This window comes from Procambarus clarkii, chromosome 30, assembly GCF_040958095.1.
Source record: "Procambarus clarkii isolate CNS0578487 chromosome 30, FALCON_Pclarkii_2.0, whole genome shotgun sequence".
Taxonomy (NCBI): Eukaryota; Metazoa; Arthropoda; class Malacostraca; order Decapoda; family Cambaridae; genus Procambarus; species Procambarus clarkii.
In genome coordinates this window covers 31,384,106-31,409,576 of record NC_091179.1, presented here as the reverse complement: position 1 = coordinate 31,409,576, position 25,471 = coordinate 31,384,106, and the positions used below count along the sequence as shown (strand labels likewise).

The 25,471-nt window shown below is 44.1% G+C and overlaps 2 protein-coding genes across 2 annotated transcripts in view; both read left to right on the top strand.

Annotated features, from left to right (window-relative positions):
• Positions 1 to 16,136: 16,136 nt before the first annotated feature.
• Positions 16,137 to 25,471, top strand: part of LOC123765670 (uncharacterized) — a 182,465-nt gene continuing 173,130 nt past the window's right edge. The window contains exon 1 of the mRNA XM_045754353.2: positions 16,137 to 16,490. The gene's annotated coding sequence lies outside the window, so the exon portion shown is untranslated. The remainder of the gene's footprint in view (positions 16,491 to 25,471) is intronic.
• Positions 16,455 to 20,584, top strand: LOC138370024 (mucin-3A-like). The gene is made up of 3 exons (XM_069333795.1): positions 16,455 to 16,490; positions 17,969 to 18,525; positions 18,646 to 20,584. The coding sequence occupies exons 1-3, from the start codon at positions 16,455 to 16,457 to the stop codon at positions 20,582 to 20,584; spliced, it is 2,532 nt and encodes an 843-aa protein (XP_069189896.1).

Sequence of the window (25,471 nt, the reverse complement as noted above, 5' to 3'; positions counted from 1 at the left end):
GGTTGCTTTATCATTTCATAAGAAAAAAATTATAGTAAATATATTAATTCAGGAAAACTTGGCTTATTAGGCAAATCGGGCCTTGAATAGTAGGCTGAGAAGTGAGTTCTGGCTACTAGGTACAACATATATATATATATAAAGTGTATAAAAAACTTGTGTAGGTGCTATTTTCAGTAAATGTCATGACAAGAAGACAATACAAGGAACAACAAGGAAATGGAAATTACACAGTATACATATGAGTAATACATCCGAGACATAAATATATACATTCTCCATCAGGGTACACATAATGTTTCCTATACAGCATTAATGTAGCATCTCATACAATAAGCATACAAGGAGATTTTTCAATCTACATGACATAAGGCAACTGCTATACTCTAGGCTTCTAATATATATCCACCAATACATAGCATACATCTTTGATACACAAAATATAATATAGTGGGTTACGTATGACATACATTGTCAATACTCGAATTAACAACAATATACTGTCAAAGAAGAATTAGCAAATAATTATAATATTCTTGATACTAGGCTATCAGCCAAGATATCACTGTACAGTTTGAACATAATCATACACCAGCCTCAGTATGATCATACTGATATATGCGTAGTCATAACAGTATCTCCATTATTAACAGGACTGAGGCACGAGATAAAAAAATTCTTAGGAAAGGTAGCAATCAGAAGGCGTTTACTTAGCTGCAATTGTGTTAAATTGTAAAGAGCTTCATAAAGTAATGGAAATAGGAACAGGCACAATTGAACTGGTCTACTAATTGTGAAATTAGCTACCATATGTACTTAAGTACATAATAGCAAAAAGAACATAAGGATTATATGTATATATGAAGTAGCAGAAGGTGTCTTGGCCCACGGGGGGCAGCTCCAATATATCCAACCAAACCCATCCATTTGTGTCCAACCAAACCCATCCATTTGTGTCCAACCAAACACATCAGTATGTGTCCAACCAAACCCATTCATATGTGTCCAACCAAACCCATCAGTATGTGTCCAACCAAACCGAACTGTATGTGTCCAACCTTCTCTTTAAACATTCGTTAATATTTCCTGTAATGTGTTCCATAAATCCACAGTCCTATTTAAATATTATTATTTACCCTGAAGCTGAAGCTTCTTATTTACTGAAGCTAAGCTTTAGCTTTTATTAGTCATTGTTCCGTTTTCTTTTATGTATGTATATTTAAAACACCTTGACCGGAGGATAGTAATGACATTATTGGAAGTATCGGAGTAAGAGAGGATAGCATCAGACGGCAAGGAAATATCGGTAACAGGAATAATGTTAATAACAATTTATGATAACACAAGACATGCAGAAAACAAGCCACAACAACTCGGTTGATACAAACAAAGAAACACACACAATGAACCACCGTCACAAAATTGTCCTTCCATGCGTGTGGAATGAATAATAAAATTATATATATAAAATAGTAGTTGCCAGAATAGAATTATGTGCAACCCAACAGTTAACAAAGAACCGACAGACGTTATTATCTGTTATTAACATCAGTGATGGAGGTATAAGACAGGAAGAGAATCGTAAATTTCCATTGTATAGCCTAATAATAAATCAAATAATTGCAACCTTGACGAAATTTTTATTTTTTTCTCAGTATAGAAAGCTTTGAAAATATCTAAAACCATGACAAAAGATTCGCTTTTATTTAGGTAGACCAGACACGAGGCAGGAAAGGTCAGAGGTCACACTGAACCCGTACAGGTGATCATGGAGGGGGATTGCCTCGAAACTTTTAATTAGGAGAAAGTTTGTAGAAGAAGGAGAAAATTTCAGAAGACCGACAACTTCGAAACCAGGGGAACAATACAAGCACAGAGCCACACAGGAGAGCACAGAGCCACACAGGAGAGCACAGAGCCACACAGTAGAGCACAGAGCCACACAGGAGAGCACAGAGCCACACAGGAGAGCACAGAGCCACACAGGAGAGCACAGAGCCACACAGGAGAGCACAGAGCCACACAGGAGAGCACAGAGCCACACAGGAGAGCACAGAGTCACACATGAGAGCACAGAGTCACACAGGAGAGCACAGAGCCACACAGGAGAACACAGAGCCACACAGGAGAGCACAGAGCCACACAGGAGAGCACAGAGACACACAGGAAAGCACAGAACCACACAGGAGAGCACAGAGCCACACAGGAGAGCGCAGAGCCACACAGGAGAGCACAGAGCCACACAGGAGAGCACAGAGCCACACAGGAGAGCACAGAACCACACAGGAGAACACAGCGCCACACAGGAGAGCACAGAGCCACACAGTTGTTGTTGTTGTTGATGATTTAGGGGCGGCGCCGATCGTGGGATCGGATGCGCCCCGGCGTACCCGTGATGGGTTAATCGCGAAGCCCGGAAAGGTGAAACGCCAAGCCGAAACGAGTGACGCCAATCACTTGAAACTATTATGCCACGCGGCAAAGAAACGCAGACAGGCAAATGATTAGGAAGGCCCAGGAGTCCCCCAGGGTGACAAGCACCGGCCCCGCCCCTCACAGAGAACACTGTGCAGCAAACCCAAAACTCGGCCACCAACTAAAACGCAAAAGTCGTCCAATGTTCCCCGGCAGAGCAGTAGCCGGCCGCCCACCACGGCTGAGGGCACACCAGGAGCCCACCAACCCCCGGCACCTCTCGGCCAAGCCGGCCCCCGAACACCGTCACCCTGCCAGGAGTACCAACCAGATCACGTAAAAAAAAACAATTATCGACAATCCCGTGACCCAAGGCGACATGTGCGCCGGCCGTCGTACAACCTGGCCGTTGAAGACGGATGCCAAACGGCAGTAGCAAAGCCAAAACGCAAAAAAAGGACGTGAAACGGCGGCTCCCAGGCGGAGGAGGTGTCTAGACGTTCGCTCGTCGTCAGGATTGAAACAGGAGTCTCCCAGAGTCACACATGGAAGCACAGAGCCACACAGGAAAGCACAGAGCCACACAAGAAAGCACAGAGCCACACAGGAAAGCACAGAGACACACAGGAAAGCACAGAGCCACACAAGAAAGCACAGAGCCACACAGGAAAGCACAGAGCCACACAGGAAAGCTCAGAGCCACACAGTAAAGCACAGAGCCACACAGGAAAGCTCAGAGCCACACAGGAAAGCTCAGAGCCACACAGTAAAGCACAGAGCCACACAGGAAAGCTCAAAGCCACACAGTAAAGATCAGAGCCACACAGTAAAGCACAGAGCCACGCAGGAAAGCTCAGAGCCACACAGTAAAGCACAGAGCCACACAGGAAAGCTCAAAGCCACACAGTAAAGCACAGAGCCACACAGGAAAGCACAGAGCCACACAGGAAAGATCAGAGCCACACAGTAAAGCTCAGAGCCACACAGAAAAGCTCAGAGCCACACAGGAAAGCACAGAGCAACACAGTGAAGCATAGAGCCACACAGGAAAGATCAGAGCCACACAGTAAAGCACAGAGCCTCACAGGAAAGCTCAGAGCCACACAGTAAAGCACAGAGCCACACAGGAAAGATCAGAGCCACACAGTAAAGCACAGAGCCACACAGGAAAGCTCAGAGCCACACAGTAAAACACAGAGCCACACAGGAAAGCTCAGAGCCACACAGTAAAGCACAGAGCCACACAGGAAAGCTCAGAGCCACACAGTAAAGCACAGAGCCACACAGGAAAGCTCAAAGCCACACAGTAAAGCACAGAGCCACACAGGAAAGTACAGAGCCACACAGGAAAGATCAGAGCCACACAGTAAAGCTCAGAGCCACACAGAAAAGCTCAGAGCCACACAGGAAAGCACAGAGCAACACAGTGAAGCATAGAGCCACACAGGAAAGATCAGAGCCACACAGTAAAGCACAGAGCCACACAGGAAAGCTCAGAGCCACACAGTAAAGCACAGAGCCACACAGGAAAGATCAGAGCCACACAGTAAAGCACAGAGCCACACAGGAAAGCTCAGAGCCACACAGTAAAACACAGAGCCACACAGGAAAGCTCAGAGCCACACAGTAAAGCACAGAGCCACACAAGAAAGCTCAGAACCACACAATAAAGCACAGAGCCACACAGGAAAGCTCAGAGCCACACAGTAAAGCACAGAGCCACACAGGAAAGCTCAGAACCACACAGTAAAGCACAGAGCCACACAGTAAAGCACAGAGCCACACAGTAAAGCACAGAGCCACACAGGAAAGCACAGATCCACACAGGAAAGCACAGAGCCACGCAAAGGAAAGCACACCGTAATATTAATAGACTTTCTTTGTGCTTAATTCTTTCCAAGGATTTTCCTAATCAATTTAGCTGAAATGATTATGTGAGAAGAGACAGAAGGGTTGGGTTATGTATAATGGTTTATGAGATATAAAGCTGAAAATATATCTGTAATAAATAGTTCAATTCAGTACATAAAATTTATACCACTCAGGTAAATAAAACAACCATTTAAATGGGTAAATTACAGTCCTTAATGGACTTAGATCATATACATATTTTCAAGTGTAGAAAAAAATACACAGTTTTGAACTGCTATGAATATAATTTAAGTATATTTGATCAAAATATTACGTCACTGTCAAGCTCAATAAAACATTAATTCTGTCTAGAGAATAGTTATTTGAAGTTAATAAATCGAAGCAACATTTACTGTAAAGAAAAGGAGACACGAAATTGGCTTGGGAAAAGTCTTCAGGTTTGTAGCGATTTAGTATAGAAGAGAAGCGGAATTTTGCAGAAGTCCACATCGTCAGTTGAAGAGGTCGCTTTCATAAGGTTTTCACGGCCCATCGCTGTACTGAGATAGCCGGCAACTTCTCATCCTGAGCAATCGATGACTGAGACAACTTTCTTGAGTCTGCCCTCCGGTGGCAATCTTCCAGAGGAATGTAAGACCGGTGCCGCCATACCGAGACAGAGAATCTTCCGAAGTATTAAGTATATACCAGACCAATAGCGAAATCTTACCCACATTTTGTTTTTTCCAATCTGGATAAAATTGCCACACAGGAAAGTGCTCTATGCTTTCACAACACGCAAACTGTTCGGTACCTTCAAGGTTATAATCAGGGATCGACGTGGTTGCCACAACTCATCTGATAATGGTTGTGTTTTGAATTCGTCAAAATAATAATTCTTTATTCAGATTTTGATTTTGTTTTGGCTTTAAACTACATCTGTACTCATTAAGGTTAAGCACGGTTGGATCTGACCGGCAGCTGGATGGGTGACATCCTGAATAGCCCCGCTCTTAAGAAATTTAGACCACTATAAGCTTAACAAACTGCCTGTTTACACTACAAAGAACTGTAACTGTATGTAATGCAGAATAAGCTGTCGGGATGATAAATTAACTGTAGATGACTGTAAAATATTTGATTATATTTGCCAAGTTGGAAGTCTTCTTTCTCTATGGTTACAGTATCAGTGTAAAATTATGTATAGGAATGTGTATTGTATATGTATTAGCACGCCTCAAAATACGCATTTGAGACCCTCAGCAAAATATGTATTTGAGAGCTTGCATAAATAAGTATTAACCAGCCGCAATGTATATGACTTTTTATGAACAAATTGTATATGAACAATGCATATGAACAATGTATATGAACAAATTGTTTGTGAACAAATTGTATATGAACAAATTGTATGTAACAATGTATATGAACAAATTGTATATGAACTAGGTATATGAACAAATTGTATGTAACAATGTATATGAACTAGGTATATGAACAAATTTTATGTAAACATTGTATATGAAAAAATACACGAATTCTTTTGATTCTATTATGCATAAATAACCACATGAAAAAATAAACAATTATCAGAGTGATTTTTTTAGTATGAATAATGCATATATATATATATATATATATATATATATATATATATATATATATATATATATATATATATATATATATATATATATATATATATATATATATATATATATATGTATATATATATATATATATATATATATATATATATATATATATATATATATATATATATATATATATATATATGTCGTACCTAGTAGCCAGAACGCACTTCTCAGCCTACTATGCAAGGCTCGATTTGCCTAATAAGCCAAGTTTTCATGAATTAATTGTTTTTCGACTACCTAACCTACCTAACCTAACCTAACCTAACTTTTTCGGTTACCTAACCTAACCTAACTTATAAAGATAGGTTAGGTTAGGTTAGGTAGGGTTGGTTAGGTTCGGTCATATATCTACGTTAATTTTAACTCCAATAAAAAAAATTGACCTCATACATAATGAAATGGGTAGCTTTATCATTTCATAAGAAAAAAATTAGAGAAAATATATTAATTCAGGAAAACTTGGCTTATTAGGCAAATCGGGCCTTGCATAGTAGGCTGAGAAGCGCGTTCTGGCTACTAGGTACGACATATATATATATATATATATATATATATATATATATATATATATATATATATATATATATATATATATATATATATATATATATATATATATATATATATACGAAAGTCAGATATGTAAATCAGATATGTAACTGTATAACCTTGCATAATAAAGTGTACATCATAATAAATAAAAAAAAGGGGGTGGTAGGAGAAGTGAACACTCTTTCGTATTCAGAGTTAAATGTCAAGTTTTTCCCTGAGTGCTCTGTGTTCCCTTCTTTGAGGCTGTGGGTCCCTATAATTGCACCAGTGGTGGTACCCCCCTATATATATATATATATATATATATATATATATATATATATATATATATATATATATATATATATATATATATATATATATATATATATATATACCTATTTTTGTTTGTGATGAATACATTTATTTCCGCCAGTGTTTGTGTGTTTAAATAAACACTTGTGTGGTAGTGTCTTCATTGTTCAGAACATAATACTTAATACTATGTGTTCAGGAAAGTTGTTCATTTTCTTCGTCTGCACGAACCTAGTTGTGCTTGCGCGGGGTTGGGCTCTGGCTCTTTCCACCACATTACTGCCTAATGCATTCCACCTGTTAACTACTCTGACACTGAAAAAGTTCTTTCTAACGTCCCTGTGGCTCATTTGGGTACTCACTTTCCACCTGTGTCCCCTTATTCGAGTCCCCCCGTGTTAAACAATTTATCTTTATCTACCCTGTCGATTCCTCTTAGAATTTTGTAGGTAGTGATCATGCATCCCCGAGCTCTCCTATCTTCCAGCGACCTTAGTTGCATTTCGTGCAGTTTTTCCTCGTAAGTCATGCCTCTTAGTTCTGGGACTAGCCTAGTGATATACCTATGAACTTTTTCCAGCTTAGTCCTGTGCTTGACAATATATGAACTCCATACGTATGTGATATACATGGTTCTGAATGATCCATTACACAGGTTCCTGAAGGAAGTTCTGATGTTAGCCAGATTCGTATACGCCGCAGATGTTATTCTTTTTATGTGGGCTTCAGGAGACAGGGTTGGTGTGATATCAACTCCTAGATCCTTCTCTTTGTCCGTTTCATGAAGGACGTCATCTCCCATTCTGTATCCTGTGTCTGGCCTCCTGTTTCCCCTGCCTAGTTTCATTACCTTACATTTACTCGGGTTGAACTTTAGTAGCCAATTGTTGGACCATTCATGCAGTCTGTCTAGGTCATCTTGTAGTCTCATACTGTCTTCCACGGTCTTAATCCTCCTCATAATTTTTCCATCATCAGCAAACAATGAGAGGAATGATTTTATACCACCTGGAAGATCATTTATATATATAAGAAACAGTATGGGTCCAAGGACTGAACCCTGCGGGACCCCACTGGTGATGTCTCGCCAATCTGAGACCTCACCCCCCACAGTGACACGCTTCCTTCTGTTACTTAGGTACTCCCTTATCCAATGGAGTACCTTCCCTTTCACTCGTGTCGGCACCTCCAGCTTTCGCACTAGTCTCTGGTGTGGCACTGTGTCAAAGGCTTTCTGGCAATCCAAAAATATCCAGTCTGCCCAGCCCTCTCTTTCTTGTGTGATTCTTGTGGCATGATCGTATAATTCAATTAATCCTGTGAGGCATGACTTGCCATCCCTGAACCCATGTTGGTGTTGTGACACAAAGTGCCTTCGCTCCTGATGTTCGACTAGCTCTTTTCGCACAATTTTCTCTATTAGCTTGCACAGTATGCAACTTAGTGACACTGGCTTGTAGTTCAGTGCCTCCTGTCTATCCCCCTTCTTGTATGTCGGGACTACGCTTGCCGCCTTCCAAATTTCTGACAGTTCACCTGTTACCAGTGATTTGTTACACACCATGGAGAGTGGTAGGCACAGAGCTTCTGCTCCTTTCTTTAATATCCGTGGAGATATTCCATCCAGGTCTAAAGCCTTTGTCACATCCAACTATAGCAAAAGCTTCCTTACATCGTGGCCCACTGGTAATCTCAAATTTCTCTAGTGGTGCCTGGTTAATCATTCCTTCTGTGTGTGTGTACTTACCTATTTGTGTCTGCAGGATCGAGCATTGACTCTTGGATCCCGCCAGCACAGATACAGGTGTGTGTGTGTGTGTGTGTGTACACCTAATTGTACTCACCTAATTTTGCTTGCTTGGGTTGAGCTGTGGCTCTTTGGTCCCGCCTCTCAACCGTCAATCAACAGGTGTACAGGTTCCTGAGCCTATTGGGCTCTATCATATCTGCATATGAAAATGTGTATGGAATCAGACTTCACCACATCACTGCCTAATGCATTCCATTCGTCAACCACTCTGACACTAAAAAAGTTCTTTCTAATATCTTTGTGGCTCATTTGGGCACTCAGTTTCCACCTGTGTCCCCTTGTGCGTGTTCCCCTTGCATTAAATAGCCTGTCTTTATCTACCCTATCAATATCAGAAACAAGATACGACCGAGTACAGAGCCCTGTGGGACTCCACTGGTGACTTCACGCCAATCGGAGGTCTCACCCCTCACCGTAACTCTCTGCTTCCTATTGCTTAGATACTCCCTTATCCACTGGAGCACCTTGCCAGCTACACCTGCCTGTCTCTCCAGCTTATGTACCAGCCTCTTATGCGGTACTGTGTCAAAGGCTTTCCGACAATCCAAGAAAATGCAGTCCGCCCAGCCCTCTCTTTCTTGCTTAATCTGTGTCACCTGATCGTAGAATTCTATCAAGCCTGTAAGGCAAGATTTACCCTCCCTGAACCCATGTTGGCGATTTGTCACGAAGTCCCTTCTCTCCAGATGTGTTACCAGGTTTTTTCTCACGATCTTTTCCATCACCTTGCATGGTATACAAGTCAAGGAAACTGGCTTGTAGTTCAGTGCCTCTTGTCTGTCGCCCTTTTTGTATATTGGGACCACATTCGCCGTCTTCCATATTTCTGGTAGGTCTCCCGTCTCTAGTGACTTACTATACACTATGGAGAGTGGCAAGCAAAGTGCCTCTGCACACTCTTTCAATACCCATGGTGAGATCCCATCTGGACCAACAACCTTTCTAACATCCAGATCCAGCAGGTGTCTCTTGACCTCCTCTCTCGTAATTTTGAACTCCTCCAAGGCCGCCTGGTTTACCTCCCTTTCTCCTAGCACAGTGACCTCACCCTGTTCTATTGTGAAGACCTCCTGGAATCTCTTGTTGAGTTCCTCACACACCTCTCTGTCATTCTCTGTATACCTGTCCTCTCCTGTTCGAAGTTTCAATACCTGTTCTTTCACTGTTGTTTTCCTTCTGATGTGACTGTGGAGTAGCTTTGGTTCGGTCTTGGCTTTGTTTGCTATATCATTTTCAAAATTTTTCTCAGCTTCTCTTCTCACCCTGACGTACTCATTCCTGGCTCTCTGGTATCTCTCTCTGCTTTCTGGTGTTCTGTTATTCCGGAAGTTCCTCAACGCCTTTTTGTTCAGTTTCTTCTCTTCCATACATGCCCTATTATACCATGGATTCTTCTGTTGCTTCTCGGATTTTTCCCTTTGGGCCGGGATGAACCTGTTTTCTGCCTCCTGACACTTTTGGGTAACATAGTCCATCATACCCTGTACAGACTTGTCTCTGAGGTCTGTGTCCCAAGGTATTTCACTTAGGAAACTTCTCATCTGTTCATAATTCCCCTTTCTGTATGCTAGCCTTTTGATTCCTAGTTCTTTTTGGGGGGAGATAAGTCCTAGCTCTACCAGGTACTCAAAGTTCAATACACTGTGGTCACTCATTCCCAAGGGCGCTTCCATCTTAACTTCCCTTATATCCCATTCATTTAGGGTAAATATCAAATCAAGCATTGCTGGTCATCTTCTCCTCTCATTCTTGTTGGTTCTTTGGTGTGCTGGCTTAGAAAGTTTCTTGTTGCCACGTCCAGCAGCTTAGCTCTCCATGTTTCTGGTCCTCCATACGGGTCTCTGTTCTTCCAATCTATCTTCCCATGGTTGAAGTCTCCCATAATTAGTAGTCCAGATCCATTCCTGCTAGCAACAGAAGCTGCTCTTTCTATTATGTTAATGGTGGCCATGTTGTTTCTATCATATTCCTGTCTAGGTCTTCTGTCATTTGGTGGTGGATTATATATGACTACGACTATAATTTTTTTCCCTCCATTTGTTATAGTACCTGCTATGTAGTCACTGAAACCTTCACAGCCCTGAATATCCATCTCCTCAAAATCCCAGTCTTTTCTTACCAGCAGAGCTACACCACCCCCACCTCTTCCTTCCCTCTCTTTCCTCATAATATAATAGTCCTATGGGAACACTGCGTTTGTTATCGTTTTCGTGATCTTTGTTTCTGTGAGGGCTATTATGTCTGGGTTTTCCTCTAGTACCCGTTCTCCAAGCTCATTTGCTTTATTTGTAATTCCATCGATGTTAGTGTACATCGCTTTGAGGCTCACTTTCTTCTGTCCCTTCTCAAATCGCCTCCTTGGTGAGTGTTCTGCTGGTGGGGGAGGCTGTTCCATGGGTGTGAGGACCTGTGAGGTGGATAACAGGGTCTCAGAGGATACTGGGATGAGGGGCGGGGGATCCAGTGAAGGGGGAGGGACAGGGAGTGTATGGGGTGAAAGGGGAGGGAGGACGGGAAGGAAAGGGGGGGAGGGAGGACTCGGGAGGAGGGGAGGGGTAGAAAAGTGGGGATTGGGTGTGGGGGGAGGGAGATTTGGCTGAACATTTGAGTGGGGGCAGGGAGGGTTTGGGGTAGGGGGGGTTTTCTATGCAGAGGAGGGAGGCGGGGTTGTCCTCCCTTCTGGTGTTACTGGGTAGCTGGTTGTGGGTTCCCCCCTCGCCTCTGGGGGTGTTGTGTTGGGAGCTGTGACTTCCTGGTTTTCCCCTCTCGCCCTGCACCTCTTCCTTGCTTCTGCCGCCACGGCTCTCTCCTCCCTTGTCATGTCTCTCTGGAGGAATACATTTTTGAATTTTCCCACGTTTTTCAGGGAGCTCTTCCTTGATAGGATCTTCTCCTTTGTGTTCTCGTTTGCAAACACTATCTTTATCATTCGGTCTCGGTCTTTGTTGTACCAGCCTTGCCTGAAAACCTTCTCAATGCTATGCTCAGCCCCTTCCATGTCTAGTGCCTTTAGTACTTCATTCACTGCTGCTTTGTCCTTGTCATTCCACTCTGTCCTATTAGATCCTTCCTGCTCTTTAATACCCACAGCAACCACTGATCTGTTCCTTTCCAGCAGTTGGCTAGTGGAGCGTGCCGCCTCCTGTGAGGTGGCTGCTTTCATGGCCACCTCCATCACTGCAGTCATTACTTCAGAGTTATTTTTTTTTTAGTATTTCCGCAAATGTTGCTTTTATTGTGGCATTCTCATCCAAAAACTATTACCACCTTCTCCCTGGATGGTTTTCTGATTCTCAGCCTCGATACCATTCTCTTTGAGGGCTCTAATCTCCTCCTTTGCTGCTGTCAGCTCTCTTTTCAGGTTGTTTATTTCGTTCTTCATTTCCTGCATCATTTCTTGCATCTCACTCTTGATGTCCTCCAGAAACTGGGCGAACATTTCCTTTATCTCGTCACCTTGGCTTTTTCCTGTTCCCCTGGTACCTCTGGCTGCCATGCTTGACCCTGTTGGGATGGGGGAGGGAGAGAGAGAGAGAGAGGAAGAGAGAGAGAAAGAGAGAGAGAGGAAGGGAGTGATAAAGGGAGAGATAAATTTTTCCGACCCTTCCACTGAAGTGAGAAGAAAGTAGAAGGGGAGGGGGGGAGGAGATGGAGAGAGAGGCGGCAGGGAGAGAGGGAGAGGGAGAGAGATGGAGAGAGTGGGTGAGGGAGAGAGCGGGTGAGGGAGAGAGGGGGGGGGAGGTGTGTGTGTGTGTGTGTGTGTGTGTGTGTGTGTGTGTGGGCAGAGAGGGAGGGGGAAGGAAAGAGAGGGAAGGAGAGAGAGAGAGAGAGAGAGAGAGAGAGAGAGAGAGAGAGAGAGAGAGAGAGAGAGAGAGAGAGAGAGAGAGAGAGAGAGAGAGAGAGAGAGAGAGAGAGAGCAGGAGAGAGATAGTGGGAGTGGGAGAGAGGGAGAGTGGGGAGGGGAAGAGTGTGTGTATGGGCGATGCGGGGGACTGGGGGTGGGGGGGGGTGGAGATGGCGACTAGGTCAGGTCAGGTCAGATGGTGGGGGGGATAGTAAGGTCCTGATCCCAGGTGTTAATGCCTTTTCCCCTGACTGAACAATTGTATGTGTGTGTGTGTGTGTGTGTGTGTGTGTGTGTGTGTGTGTGTGTGTGTGTGTGTGTGTGTGTGTGTGTGTGTGTGTGTGTGTGTGTGTGTGTGTGTGAGTGTGTGTGTGTGTGTGTGCATGTGTGTGTGTGTGTGTGTTTGCATTAGCGTGTGCACACTTGTGTGCGTTTATACGTACGTGGGCGGGCGTGCTTGTATGTGTCAAGATATCCCTTATGCGTTACCTCTGCCTAAATGGGCCACTCTGAGATTTTTAACTATATATGATATCCTGAACAAGAATTTGATAATATTTTACCTCAATCTGTACACTTGATTAATTGACCAGAGAGGGGTACATACCAGTCTCCTCCCGCTCACACAACCAGATGAGTAAGGACGATGTATGATGACGATGGTTATCCGTCGTTGTCTCCCACTAGGTGATTCACTAAGTGCTGGTAGATTGATGAGGTCGGTTCTTCTCTGTCTACACAAAGCTCTGGAGACAGTCACTGTATCGCTATGTGACAGTTCACTAATTCACTGTACCACTGATCACAGTCACCACTCAACAGCACAATCAGGTAGTTCCACGGCGGGGCGTCCCACCCGGTCAGGTCACACACTTACATGCACCGGTGATGCCCTAGCTCCACTTTGGTTTCTTCGCCAAATCTTCGCACTATCGCTAGCGATATGACTATGCTATGTTGCACCCTGCTAGCTACACGCTGCGAGAGGCCAAATACTATGATCTAGCCTCTATACTTCTTCAATGTCCCGAGAAATTGACGAATTTCCGCGGACCTCACTAATTGTGTGTCTCTCCTACCGTTGAAGTGTTTGTGTGTGTGTGTGTGTGTGTGTCTGTGTGTGTGTGTGTGTGTATGTACTCACCTATTTGTACTCACTTATTTGTGCTCTTGGATCCCGCCTTTCCAGCCATCGGTTGTTTACAGCAATGACTCCTGTCCCATTTCCCTATCATACCTAATTTTAAAATTATGAACAGAGTTTGCTTCCACAACCTGTTCCACAAGTGCATTCCATTTTTCCACTACTCTCACGCTAAAAGAAAACTTACTTCCTAACATCTCTGTGACTCATCTGAGTTTCCAGTTTCCACCCATGTCCCCTCGTTCTGTTATTATTACGTGTGAACATTTCATCTATTTCCACTTTGTCAATTCCTCTAAGTATTTATTGAGGTTCAGATCCCTCAGACGTTCTTCATATCCCATCCCTCGTAACTCTCGGACAAGCCTCGTCGCAAACCTCTGAACCTTTTCTCTTCCTTATGTGTTTCTTCAGGTGGGGGCTCCATGATGGCGCGGCATACTCTAAGACTGGTCTCACGTAGGCAGTGTAAAGCGCCCTAAAAGCCTCCTCACTTAGGTTTCTGAATGAGGTTCTAATTTTCGCCAGTGTAGAGTACGCTGCTGTCGTTATCCTATTTATATGTGCCTCAGGAGTTAGATTAGGTGTCACATCCACTCCCAGGTCTCTTTCTCGAATCGTTACAGGTAGGCTGTTCCCCTTCATTGTGTTTTGTCCTTTTGGTCGTCTATCACCTGATCCCATTTCCATAACTTTACATTTACTGGTGTTGAACTCCAGCAGCCATTTCCCTGACCACCTCTGCAACCTGTTTAAGTCCTCTTGGAGGATCCTACAATCCTCATCTGTCACAACTCTTCTCATTAATTTTGCGTCATCCGCAAACATTGACATGTATGATTCCATTCCTGTAAACATATCATTTACATAAATTAGAAAGAGGATTGGGCCCAGCACCGTTCCTTGAGGTACTCCACTCGTTACTGCCCGCCAGTCCGACTTCTCGCCCCTTACCATTACCCTCTGGCTCCTTCCTGTTAGGTAGTTCCTCACCCATGCTAGGGCCTTTCTGCTTACTCCTGCCTGCATCTCAAGTTTGTAAAGCAGGCTCATGTGCGGTACTGTATCAAAGGCCTTTTGGCAGTCAAGAAATATGCAGTCTGCCCAGCCTTCTCTGTCCTGCCTTATCCTTGTTACTTTGTCATAGAATTCTAAAAGGTTTGTTAGGAATGATTTCCCTGTCCAGAACCCATGTTGGTGCTTGTTTACAAACCCAATGCTCTCCAGGTGCTCAACAAGTGTTAGCCTAATTATTCTTTCAAGTATTTTGCAGGGGATGCTTGTCAGTGATACGGGTGTGTAGTTAAGTGCCTCCTCCCTATCATCTTTCTTGAAAATCGGTACGACATTTGCCTCCTTTCAGCAACTGGGCAATTCTCCCGACCTAAGTGATTTATTAAAGATCATTGCCAGAGGCACGCTTAGGGCCTGCGCTGCCTCTTTAAGTATCCACGGTGATACTTTGTCTGGTCCAACCGCTTTAGTTGCATCCAGTGTTGTCAACTGTTTCATTACCTCCTCTGCTGTCACCTCTATATCTGATAGTCTTCCATCTAGGGTAATCTCTTCTAACAATGGGAGTCACTCAGGCTTGGTTGTGAACACTCCATGGAAACCTGCATTCAGTACCTCACAGATTTCCTTGTCGCTTTCAGTATATGCCCCTTCTGTTTTCCTCAGTCTTGTCACTTGGTCATTTACCGACATCTTCCTTCTTATATGGCTATATTGTAATTTAGGTTGCTTTTTCGCTTTGATTGCAATATCATTCTCATAATTTCTTTCCGACACTCGTCTTATGTTAATGTAATCATTCCTAGCTCTGTTACATCTAATCCTGTTGTCCTCTGTCCTTTGTCTTCTGTACTTCCTCCACTCCCTCCTGCTTCTTACTTTTGCTTCCTGACACTGTCTATTAAACCATGGGTAATTATATTCCCTCCTGCTTTTTTCCTTTACTATTGGAATAAATCTCTCTTCAGCCTCTTTGCATTTTCATATGACTTGGTTCATCATATCTTGCACTGTTTTTCCACTAATTTCTTCCTCCCACTGCACTTCTCCCAGGTAGTCCCTTATCCTTCTGTAGTCCCCTTTTCTGTAATCAAGTCTCCTTACTCGGACCTCTTGTCCTTTGGTCACAATTTTAAGCTCTATCATGTAGTCAAAGACTAGGACACAATGGTCACTGGCTCCTAGTGGTATTTCATGCTCTAAATGCTCGATGTCTTCTACATTCTGGGTGAAAACGAGGTCTAATAGGCTGGGCGTATCCTCTCCTTTTTCCCTAGTGTCTTCTTTCACATGCTGTGTTAGGAAATTCTTGTCAATAACGTCTACTAGCTTCGCTCCCAAGGTCTCCTCCCCGCCATGGGGATTCTTCGTTTCCACACGATTCTTCGTGCGTGTGTGTGTGTGTGTGTGTGTGTGTGTGTGTGTGTGTGTGTGTGTGTGTGTGTGTGTGTGTGTGTGTGTGTGTGTGTGTGTGCGTGCGCGCGCGCGTGCGCTCCCTAGTCATGTACAAGAGGCTAAGTCTAGCGGGAGGTAGTGAGCTTTGCGGCGTGTGGGGAGGCGGGCCTGTGAGTCAGTCAGCCGGCGAGAGCCGTGGAGGAAGGTTGTGTATCTCCTCGCTCCTGTGAACACAACACTCTGCGCTCCTCGCAATCATCCACCTCTCATTACTCAACTGTTCAGATATAATGTTTCCATACATCTGGACGACGGTTTTCGTGAGAGATTCTTCGAGGAATGTTTACGAACAAACGTGAGCCGCATTAACTACCAGTTGTGTTAATTAGATCGACCTCACAATACTTTTTTTTAAGTAATCTGATCAAGGAAACAACAGAACCATGAAACAATTGTTTTAATCATATTCTGGCAAGGATGACTCTCTCCCCTTGGACAAAATTCTTCACAAAGGTAAGTAAAACAGTTTTGAATTAGCTGTATTATTACAAAAAACGATATCTTTCACTATGCTTTGAGAACAAAATTAGCGTTGTAAATATGTAAGGCGATGTTAGGTTGGGTCTTGGTGTAGGTTAGGTCAGGCTAGGCCAGACTGAGTGTTTAGGCTCGAATCATTGCTTAGGTCAGGATGGGCTAAGTGAGGTTAGGTCAGGTTAGGCCTGATTTGGTTAGGTTACTTTAGGTCATTTCAATTCAGATTACATTAGGGTAGGATTAATAAGCTCATGTTAAGTTAGGATAGATTATATCAGCTCAGATTAAGTTACGATAGATTATATCAATTTCCGGTTAAGTTACGATAGATTATATCAGCTCAGGATAAGTTAGGATAGATTATATCAGCTCTGATTAAGTTAGGATAGATTATATCAGTTCAGATTAAGTTAGGATAGATTATATCAGCTCAGATTAAGTTAGGATAGATTATATCAGCTCAGATTAAGTTAGAAGAGATTATATCAGCTCAGGTTAGGTTAGGATAGATTATATCACCTAAGGTTAAGTTAAGATAGATTATATCACCTCAGGTTAAGTTAAGGTAGATTATATCAGCTCAGGTTAAGTTAAATGTAAAAATATTTTAAGTCCCCATGGTGCAGTGGTAACAAACTCGCCCCGCATTTCACAAGCAGTTTGGCCTGGGTTCATATCCTGGCCGGGGAGGATTGACTAGACGCCAATCCTTTACTGTGCGCCTCTGTTCGTCCAGCAGTGAATGGGTATCTGGTTGTTAAACGATTTCACGGGTCGTATACCAGGGCAAATTATGATTTAAGAACCTGCCCGAATCGCTGTGTGTTATAGTGGCTTTACAAGAATATTAGAACTCTTGAAGGTTATAAATAAAAAATCTTTGTAAGGGTTTAGTTTGTTCTTGTTACCGTTCAGAACTGCCACATTCTTCATGTGGAATGTGTCAGTATTATTGTTCTTAATAATAGTGTTGTCATATGAAGAAAAATTGACAAAGTTTATATTACATTATCTTGAAAGGCGAAGAATTTTGGGTGACAAGTGATGTACAAGTGGATGAATGGACATAATAAAGAGGATATTAATAGGGTGTTAAAAGTATCAATACAAGACAGAACACGAAACAATGGGTATAAATTGTATAAGTTTAGATTTAGGAAATACCTGGATAAATACTTGTTCGGTAACAGGGTTGTTGATTTGTGGAACCAATTACCGTGTAACGTAGAGGAAGTGTGATCCCTTCATTGTTTCAAGCGTAGGTTGCACAGATGCATATGAATGAGATTGGGTGGTTATAAATGGGCGCTGCCTCGTATGGACCAATAGGCCTGATGCAGTTACCTTTATTCTTCTGATCTTATGTTCCTCCATATTGGAACTGCCATGTTATTTGTGTTCAACAGGGCCAAACTGAACAGTTTTCCCTTGATGTGTTCCTCACTGAATGACAGATTATTACCTCAGTGGCACACTTCACCGTGGCACTCTCTTCACAGTGTCACACTTCACCGTGGCACACTTCACAGTGTCACACTTCACCGTGGCACTCTCTTCACAGTGTCACACTTCACCGTGGCACACTTCACAGTGTCACACTTCACCGTGGCACTCTCTTCACAGTGGCACACTTCACCATGGCACTCTTCGCAGTGGCACACTTCACAGTGGCACTCTCTTCACCGTGGCACACTTCACCGTGGCACTCTCTTCACCGTGGCACTCTTCACAGTGTCACACTTCACCGTGGCACACTTCACAGTGATACACTCTTCGCAGTGGCACACTTCACAGTGACACACTTCACAGTGGCACACTTCACAGTGCCACACTTCACAGTGGCACACACTTCACAGTGCCACACTCTTCACAGTGGCACACTTCACAGTGGCACACTTCACAGTGACACACTCTTAACAGTGGCACACTTCACAGTGCCACACTTCACCGTGGCACACTCTTCACAGTGCCACACGTCACAGTGGCACACTTCACAGTGGCACACTTCACAGTGACACACTCTTCACAGTGACACACTCTTCACAGTGTCACACTCTTCACAGTGTCACACTCTTCACAGTGTCACACTCTTCACAGTGTCACACTCTTCACAGTGTCACACTCTTCACAGTGGCACACTTCACAGTGACACACTTCACAGTGGCACACTTCACAGTGGCACACTCTTCACAGTGCCACACTTCACAGTGGCACACTTCACAGTGGCACACTTCACAGTGACACACTTCACAGTGACACACTTCACAGTGACACACTTCACAGTGGCACACTCTTCACAGTGCCACACTCTTCACAGTGGCACACTTCACAGTGGCACACTTCACAGTGGCACACTCTTCACAGTGCCACACTTCACAGTGGCACACTTCACAGTAACACACTTCACAGTGACACACTTCACAGAGCCACACTTCACAGTGTCACACTCTTCACAGTGGCACACTTCACAGTGGCACACTTCACAGTGGCACACTTCACAGTGGCACACTTCACAGTGCCACACTTCACAGTGTCACACTCTTCACAGTGGCACTCTTCACAGTGGCACACTTCACAGTGGCACACTTCACAGTGGCACACTCTTCACAGTGGCACACTTCACAGTGGCACACTTCACAGTGCCACACTTCACAGTGTCTCACTCTTCACAGTGGCACACTTCACAGTGGCACACACTTCACAGTGCCACACTTCACAGTGACACACTTCACAGTGGCACACTTCACAGTGACACACTTCACAGTGGCACACTTCACAGTGGCACACTTCACAGTGCCACACTTCACAGTGACACACTTCACAGTGGCACACTTCACAGTGACACACTTCACAGTGGCACACTTCACAGTGGCACACTTCACAGTGCCACACTTCACAGTGACACACTTCACAGTGCCGCACTCTTCACAGTGGCACACTCTTCACAGTGCCACACTCTTCACAGTGCCACACTCTTCACAGTGCCACACTTCACAGTGACACACTCTTCACAGTGTCACACTCTTCACAGTGCCACACTTCACAGTGACACACTTCACAGTGGCACACTTCACAGTGGCACACTATTTACAGTGCCACACTCTTCACAGTGGCACACTCTTCACAGTGTCACACTCTTCACAGTGCCACACTTCACAGTGACACACTCTTCACAGTGGCACACTTCACAGTGCCACACTCTTCACAGTGGCACACTTCACAGTGGCACACTTCACAGTGGCACACTTCACAGTGGCACACTTCACAGTGGCACACTTCACAGTGGCACACTTCACAGTGGCACACTTCACAGTGGCACACTTCACAGTGGCACACACTTCACAGTGGAACACTTTACAGTGGCACACACTTCACCGTGGCACACTTCACAGTGGCACACTTCACAGTGGCACACTTCACAGTGGCACACTTCACAGTGGCACACTTCACAGTGGCACACTTCACAGTGGCACACTTCACAGTGGCACACACTTCACAGTGGCACACTTCACAGTGGCACACTTCACAGTGGCACACTTCACAGTGGCACACACTTGACAGTGGCACACTTGACAGTGGCACACTCTTCACAGTGCCACACTCTTCACAGTGGCACACACTTCACAGTGACACACTTCACAGTGACACACTTCACAGTGGCACACTTCACAGTGGCACACTTCACAGTGGCACACTTCACAGTGGCACACTTCACAGTGGCACACACTTCACAGTGGCACACTTCACAGTGGCACACATCACAGTGGCACACTTCACCGTGGCACACACTTCACATTGGCACACTTCACAGTGGCACACACTTCACAGTGGCACACTTCACAGTGGCACACACTTCACAGTGGCACACTTCACAGTGGCACACTTCACAGTGGCACACTTCACAGTGGCACACTTCACAGTGGCACACACTTCACAGTGGCACACTTCACAGTGGCACACTTCACAGTGGCACACACTTCACAGTGGCACACTTCACAGTGGCACACACTTCACAGTGGCACACTTCACAGTGGCACACTTCACAGTGGCACTCTTCACGATATATATAGCGAGTAATTCCTCATTATACATATACCGAGTAACTCCTCACTATACATATACCGAGTAACTCCTCACGATACATATACCGAGTAACTCCTCACTATACATATACCGAGTAACTCCTCATTATACATATACCGAGTAACTCCTCACTATACATATACCGAGTAACTCCTCACGATACATATACCGAGTAACTCCTCACTATACATATACCGAGTAACTCCTCATTATACATGTACCGAGTAACTCCTCATTATACATATACCGAGTAACTCCTCACTATACATATGCCGAGTAACTCCTCACGATACATATACCGAGTAACTCCTCATTATACATATACCGAGTAACTCCTCACTATACATATACCGAGTAACTCCTCACTATACATATACCGAGTAACTCCTCATTATACATATACCGAGTAACTCCTCACTATACATATGCCGAGTAACTCCTCACGATACATATACCGAGTAACTCCTCACTATACATATACCAAGCAGGGAGTGTTGCACCTTTGCTACATAGAGTCGTGTGTGATGGTCATCCTCTCTATGTGTTGCTGGCCTTTAGTTTCCAGTTTCCGGTGTGAACAATTCGACTGTTTATCTTGTGTGTTGTCTGGGTTTGATTTGCTCTTTCACATGGCCTGTTCCAGTATGTCTCCGGTCTAGTTATTCTGACACATATACTGACATGTTCCAGTATGTCTCCGGTCTAGTTATTCTGACACATATACTGACATGTTCCAGTATGTCTCCGGTCTAGTTATTCTGACACATATACTGACATGTTCCAGTATATGTCTCCGGTCAAGTTATTCAGTCATTTGCCGTCTCTTTCCAACAATGAAATATCTTAAAAAATGTTCGAAAGCACTAATAAGTCCTTCCGTTTGATATATATATATATATATATATATATATATATATATATATATATATATATATATATATATATATATATATATATATATATATATATATATATATATATATATATATATATATATTGTGACGGTAAAGCGTTGGTGTTCGGCTGTTTCAAAAGCTGGGGGCAGGGCCTCGTCACATCACAAAAAAAAAATGAGAAAAGTTTGTCCTTTCGTCTGTGGTAAGGTAATGGGAAGACACACAAAACACAAGTATAAAAACAATGAAATTTTAATTATTCTAGAAAACAAGACATGAATAAAGGCAATCTCATAAAATGCAGGACAAGTCAACAAACAAAACATGAATAATCACTGGCATATGAAAAGTTACGCTAAGACAAGTAAGTTACAGTGATAGCAAAATAAATATGTAATGGGTGCTGGATTACTGGCTTCAAGCTGCCACCTCCCTTAGTACACGAAAGCCAAGGCTTAGTCTACCAGCGAGAGATGTCAACTTCATGGAGCACAAAGATATTCTGACGAGTCTGGCGTGCTGCTGCCCAAAGGTCGACTCGCGGTGGTGGTGGTGAGTGCAGGTGCGACGAGACACCAGCCAATCAGCAACAGGCAGGCAGAGGATGAGCAGTTTGCTGGTTACGGCGGGCTGTGGCCAGGTGTTGGGGTGTGCAGGGTACGATTTGCTTCCTGGGCAAAACGTTTGGCGATACTGGTGGACGTATCTTCTGTATAGTATCTTGTATGTAAGACGTAATGGTGTAGGGAAGAGCAGGCTCAATCTCTCTTGAAAGAGATTATCGTCACAATATATATATATATATATATATATATATATATATATATATATATATATATATATATATATATATATATATATATATATATATATATATATATATATATGCGGCCTTGTGAAAAAATTTTGAGACTTCAAATATTGTAGAAATTTAGACCTGAATCCTGAGTAAGAAACGTGCGGCTATATAGAGAGTTCCGGTATTTATGGAAATTAATGGGCTGCTTATGCCTGTACCACCTTTTGAGGGACTTAATCTTCATCAATCTATGGTTGGGAGTTCAGTGCAGTCGTTAAACTGTGCAGGCCAAGCTGGTACACTTCATATATAAATCTTATTTAGAGTGACTGTGAAAACTTTGTGAATTAAGATGGCTTCAACAAACTGTAAAAGGAATGAAAATATGAAGATGAAAACATAAATTTTCAGCCAGAGTGGGAGGAAAAGTTTGCATTCACAATTAAAGGAGGTTAACCTGTGTGATCTATCTGCCAAGTGACATTCAGTCAGTACAAAGCCAGTAACTTGAAACGCCGCTATGAAACTAATCACAAAAACCTTGGTATCATTACCCACCGAAATCCGATTTTAGGGAGAAATAATTTATATGAGTTAAAATCATCAATATATATAGTCAGCAGGTGAAGTGTTAGTTCTAAACAAAACAAAACTTGAGCGACTAAGTGCACAAACACGAGTGTCCCGCCACACTACAGGGAGGCGTCTCTCACAGGTCCCTGCTCACGTTGCAGCCAAAATGCAAAATGATTTTACAAAATCTCTTGCATTCAGCTTCGCTCTTGACGAATCAACAGACACACGAGGCAACCACCAACTGGCAATATTTATTCGCTGTGATTCTTCTGATGTAAATGTGAAAGGAAAGATGTTGGCCTTTGTGGCATTAAAAGAAACAAGTCGAGGTGAAGATATTAAAAATGTGATTCACAAAAGTTAAAGAAATGCTGATGTTCCACTGAATAAACTCGTCAGTGTTGCAAGAGATTGGACATCTGCAACGGTTGAAAAACTGCATGCATTACACACACACATTATATATATATATATATATATATATATATATATATATATATATATATATATATATATATATATATATATATATATGTGTGTGTGTGTGTGTGTGTGTGTGTGTGTGTGTGTGTGTGTGTGTGTGTGTGTGTGTGTGTGTGTGTGTGTGTGTGTGTGCACAAACAACAGGGCTCCATCAAGGAGCATATAATTTCCTCAAACAACCAGACCATCACCAGAGAAATCTTAACAAGCAAGACAGAAATTATCGACAGATACAACGACAACAGGAGACTCGACAACAGCGAGGCCCTACACATCAGAAAGTCAAAACCAGCAATCAACAGCCAATTAACACATAATTGCATTCTACCCACTTCAAGACCCCGAACCAACACAGAAACCGTTGAAGCAAAAAGACAGAACACCTCCCCCCTAAGCGAAAATATATATATCTATATAATAGTTACAGATATAAAATATTATTCAGTTGCACCTTCGAAGCCCCGAACTCCTGACCCCTGGAGTGGAAGACCGGAGCTCAACCGCCCTACCTACGAGTGCCCACAATGAGAGAAGGTCCCCCGACACACACAACAGGGGGACCTTCCCACCCACCTCTGGGAAGGTACCCAGGTGGGTACCTTCCCAGAGGTACCCACCTGGGACTGTGTACCTCACCTACAGTACCACTCAGGTCTGGGGGTACTAGGTGAGCCTCGCGCCTGGCATGTACACTTCACACTATAATAAACGTGGAAATAACAGTTCATCGCACCTCGGGAATCTGCTTCAAGCTTGTGTTGCAGGTGTGAGCACAGGTGTGTGAGCACAGGTGTGAGCACAGGTGTGAGAGCACAGGTGTGAGCACAGTTGTGAGCACAGGTGTGAGCACAAGTGTGTGAGCACAGGTGTGAGCACAGGTGTGAGCACAGGTGTGAGCACAGGTGGGAGCACAGGTGGGAGCACAGGTGAGAGCACAGGTGAGAGCACAGGTGTGTGAGCACAGGTGTGAGCACAGGTGGGAGCACAGGTGGGAGCACAGGTGTGAGCACAGGTGGGAGCACAAGTGGGAGCACAGGTGTGAGCACAGGTGTGAGAGCACAGGTGTGAGCACAGTTGTGAGCACAGGTGTGAGCACAAGTGTGTGAGCACAGGTGTGAGCACAGGTGTGAGCACAGGTGTGAGCACAGGTGGGAGCACAGGTGGGAGCACAGGTGAGAGCACAGGTGAGAGCACAGGTGTGTGAGCACAGGTGTGAGCACAGGTGGGAGCACAGGTGAGAGCACAGGTGAGAGCACAGGTGTGAGCACAGGTGTGAGCACAGGTGGGAGCACAAGTGGGAGCACAGGTGGGAGCACAGGTGTGAGCACAGGTGTGAGCGCAGGTGTGTGAGCACAGGTGGGAGCACAGGTGTGAGCACAGGTGTGAGCACAGGTGTGAGCGCAGGTGTGTGAGCACAGGTGGGAGCACAGGTGTGAGCACAGGTGTGAGCACAGGTGTGTGAGCACAGGTGTGTGAGCACAGGTGTGAGGACAGGTGAGAGCACAGGTGAGAGCACAGGTGTGAGCACAGGTGTGAGAGCACAGGTGTTAGCACAGGTGAGAGCACAGGTGTGAGCACAGGTGAGAGTACAGGTGTGAGCACAGGTGTGAACACAGGTGAGAACACAGGTGAGAACACAGGTGAGAACACACAAGAGAACACAGGTGAGAACACAGGTGAGAACACAGGGGTAGAACACAGGTGAGAGCGCAGGGGAGAACACCCGAGAGAACACAGGGGTAGAACACAGGTGAGAACGCAGGGGAGAACACCCGAGAGAACACAGGTGAGAACACAGGTGTGAGCACAGGTGAGAACACAGGTGAGAACACACGAGAGAACACAGGGTAGAACACAGGTGAAAACACAGGGTAGAACACAGGTGAGAACACAGGTGTGAGCACAGGTGAGAACACAGGTGAGAACACACGAGAGAACACAGGGTAGAACACGGTTAACAGGGGCGCGGACAACACTTACCTTTTACCTGTCGGGTCATTCACTACTAGTAGTACGGCTCGTTAATTACCTTCAAGTACTCTACACGCTGAAATCCCCAATTCCTTTCCGAGACTGTTCCTCCCAACCTCTTGGGCTGGAGGATAGAGCGACGGTCTCGC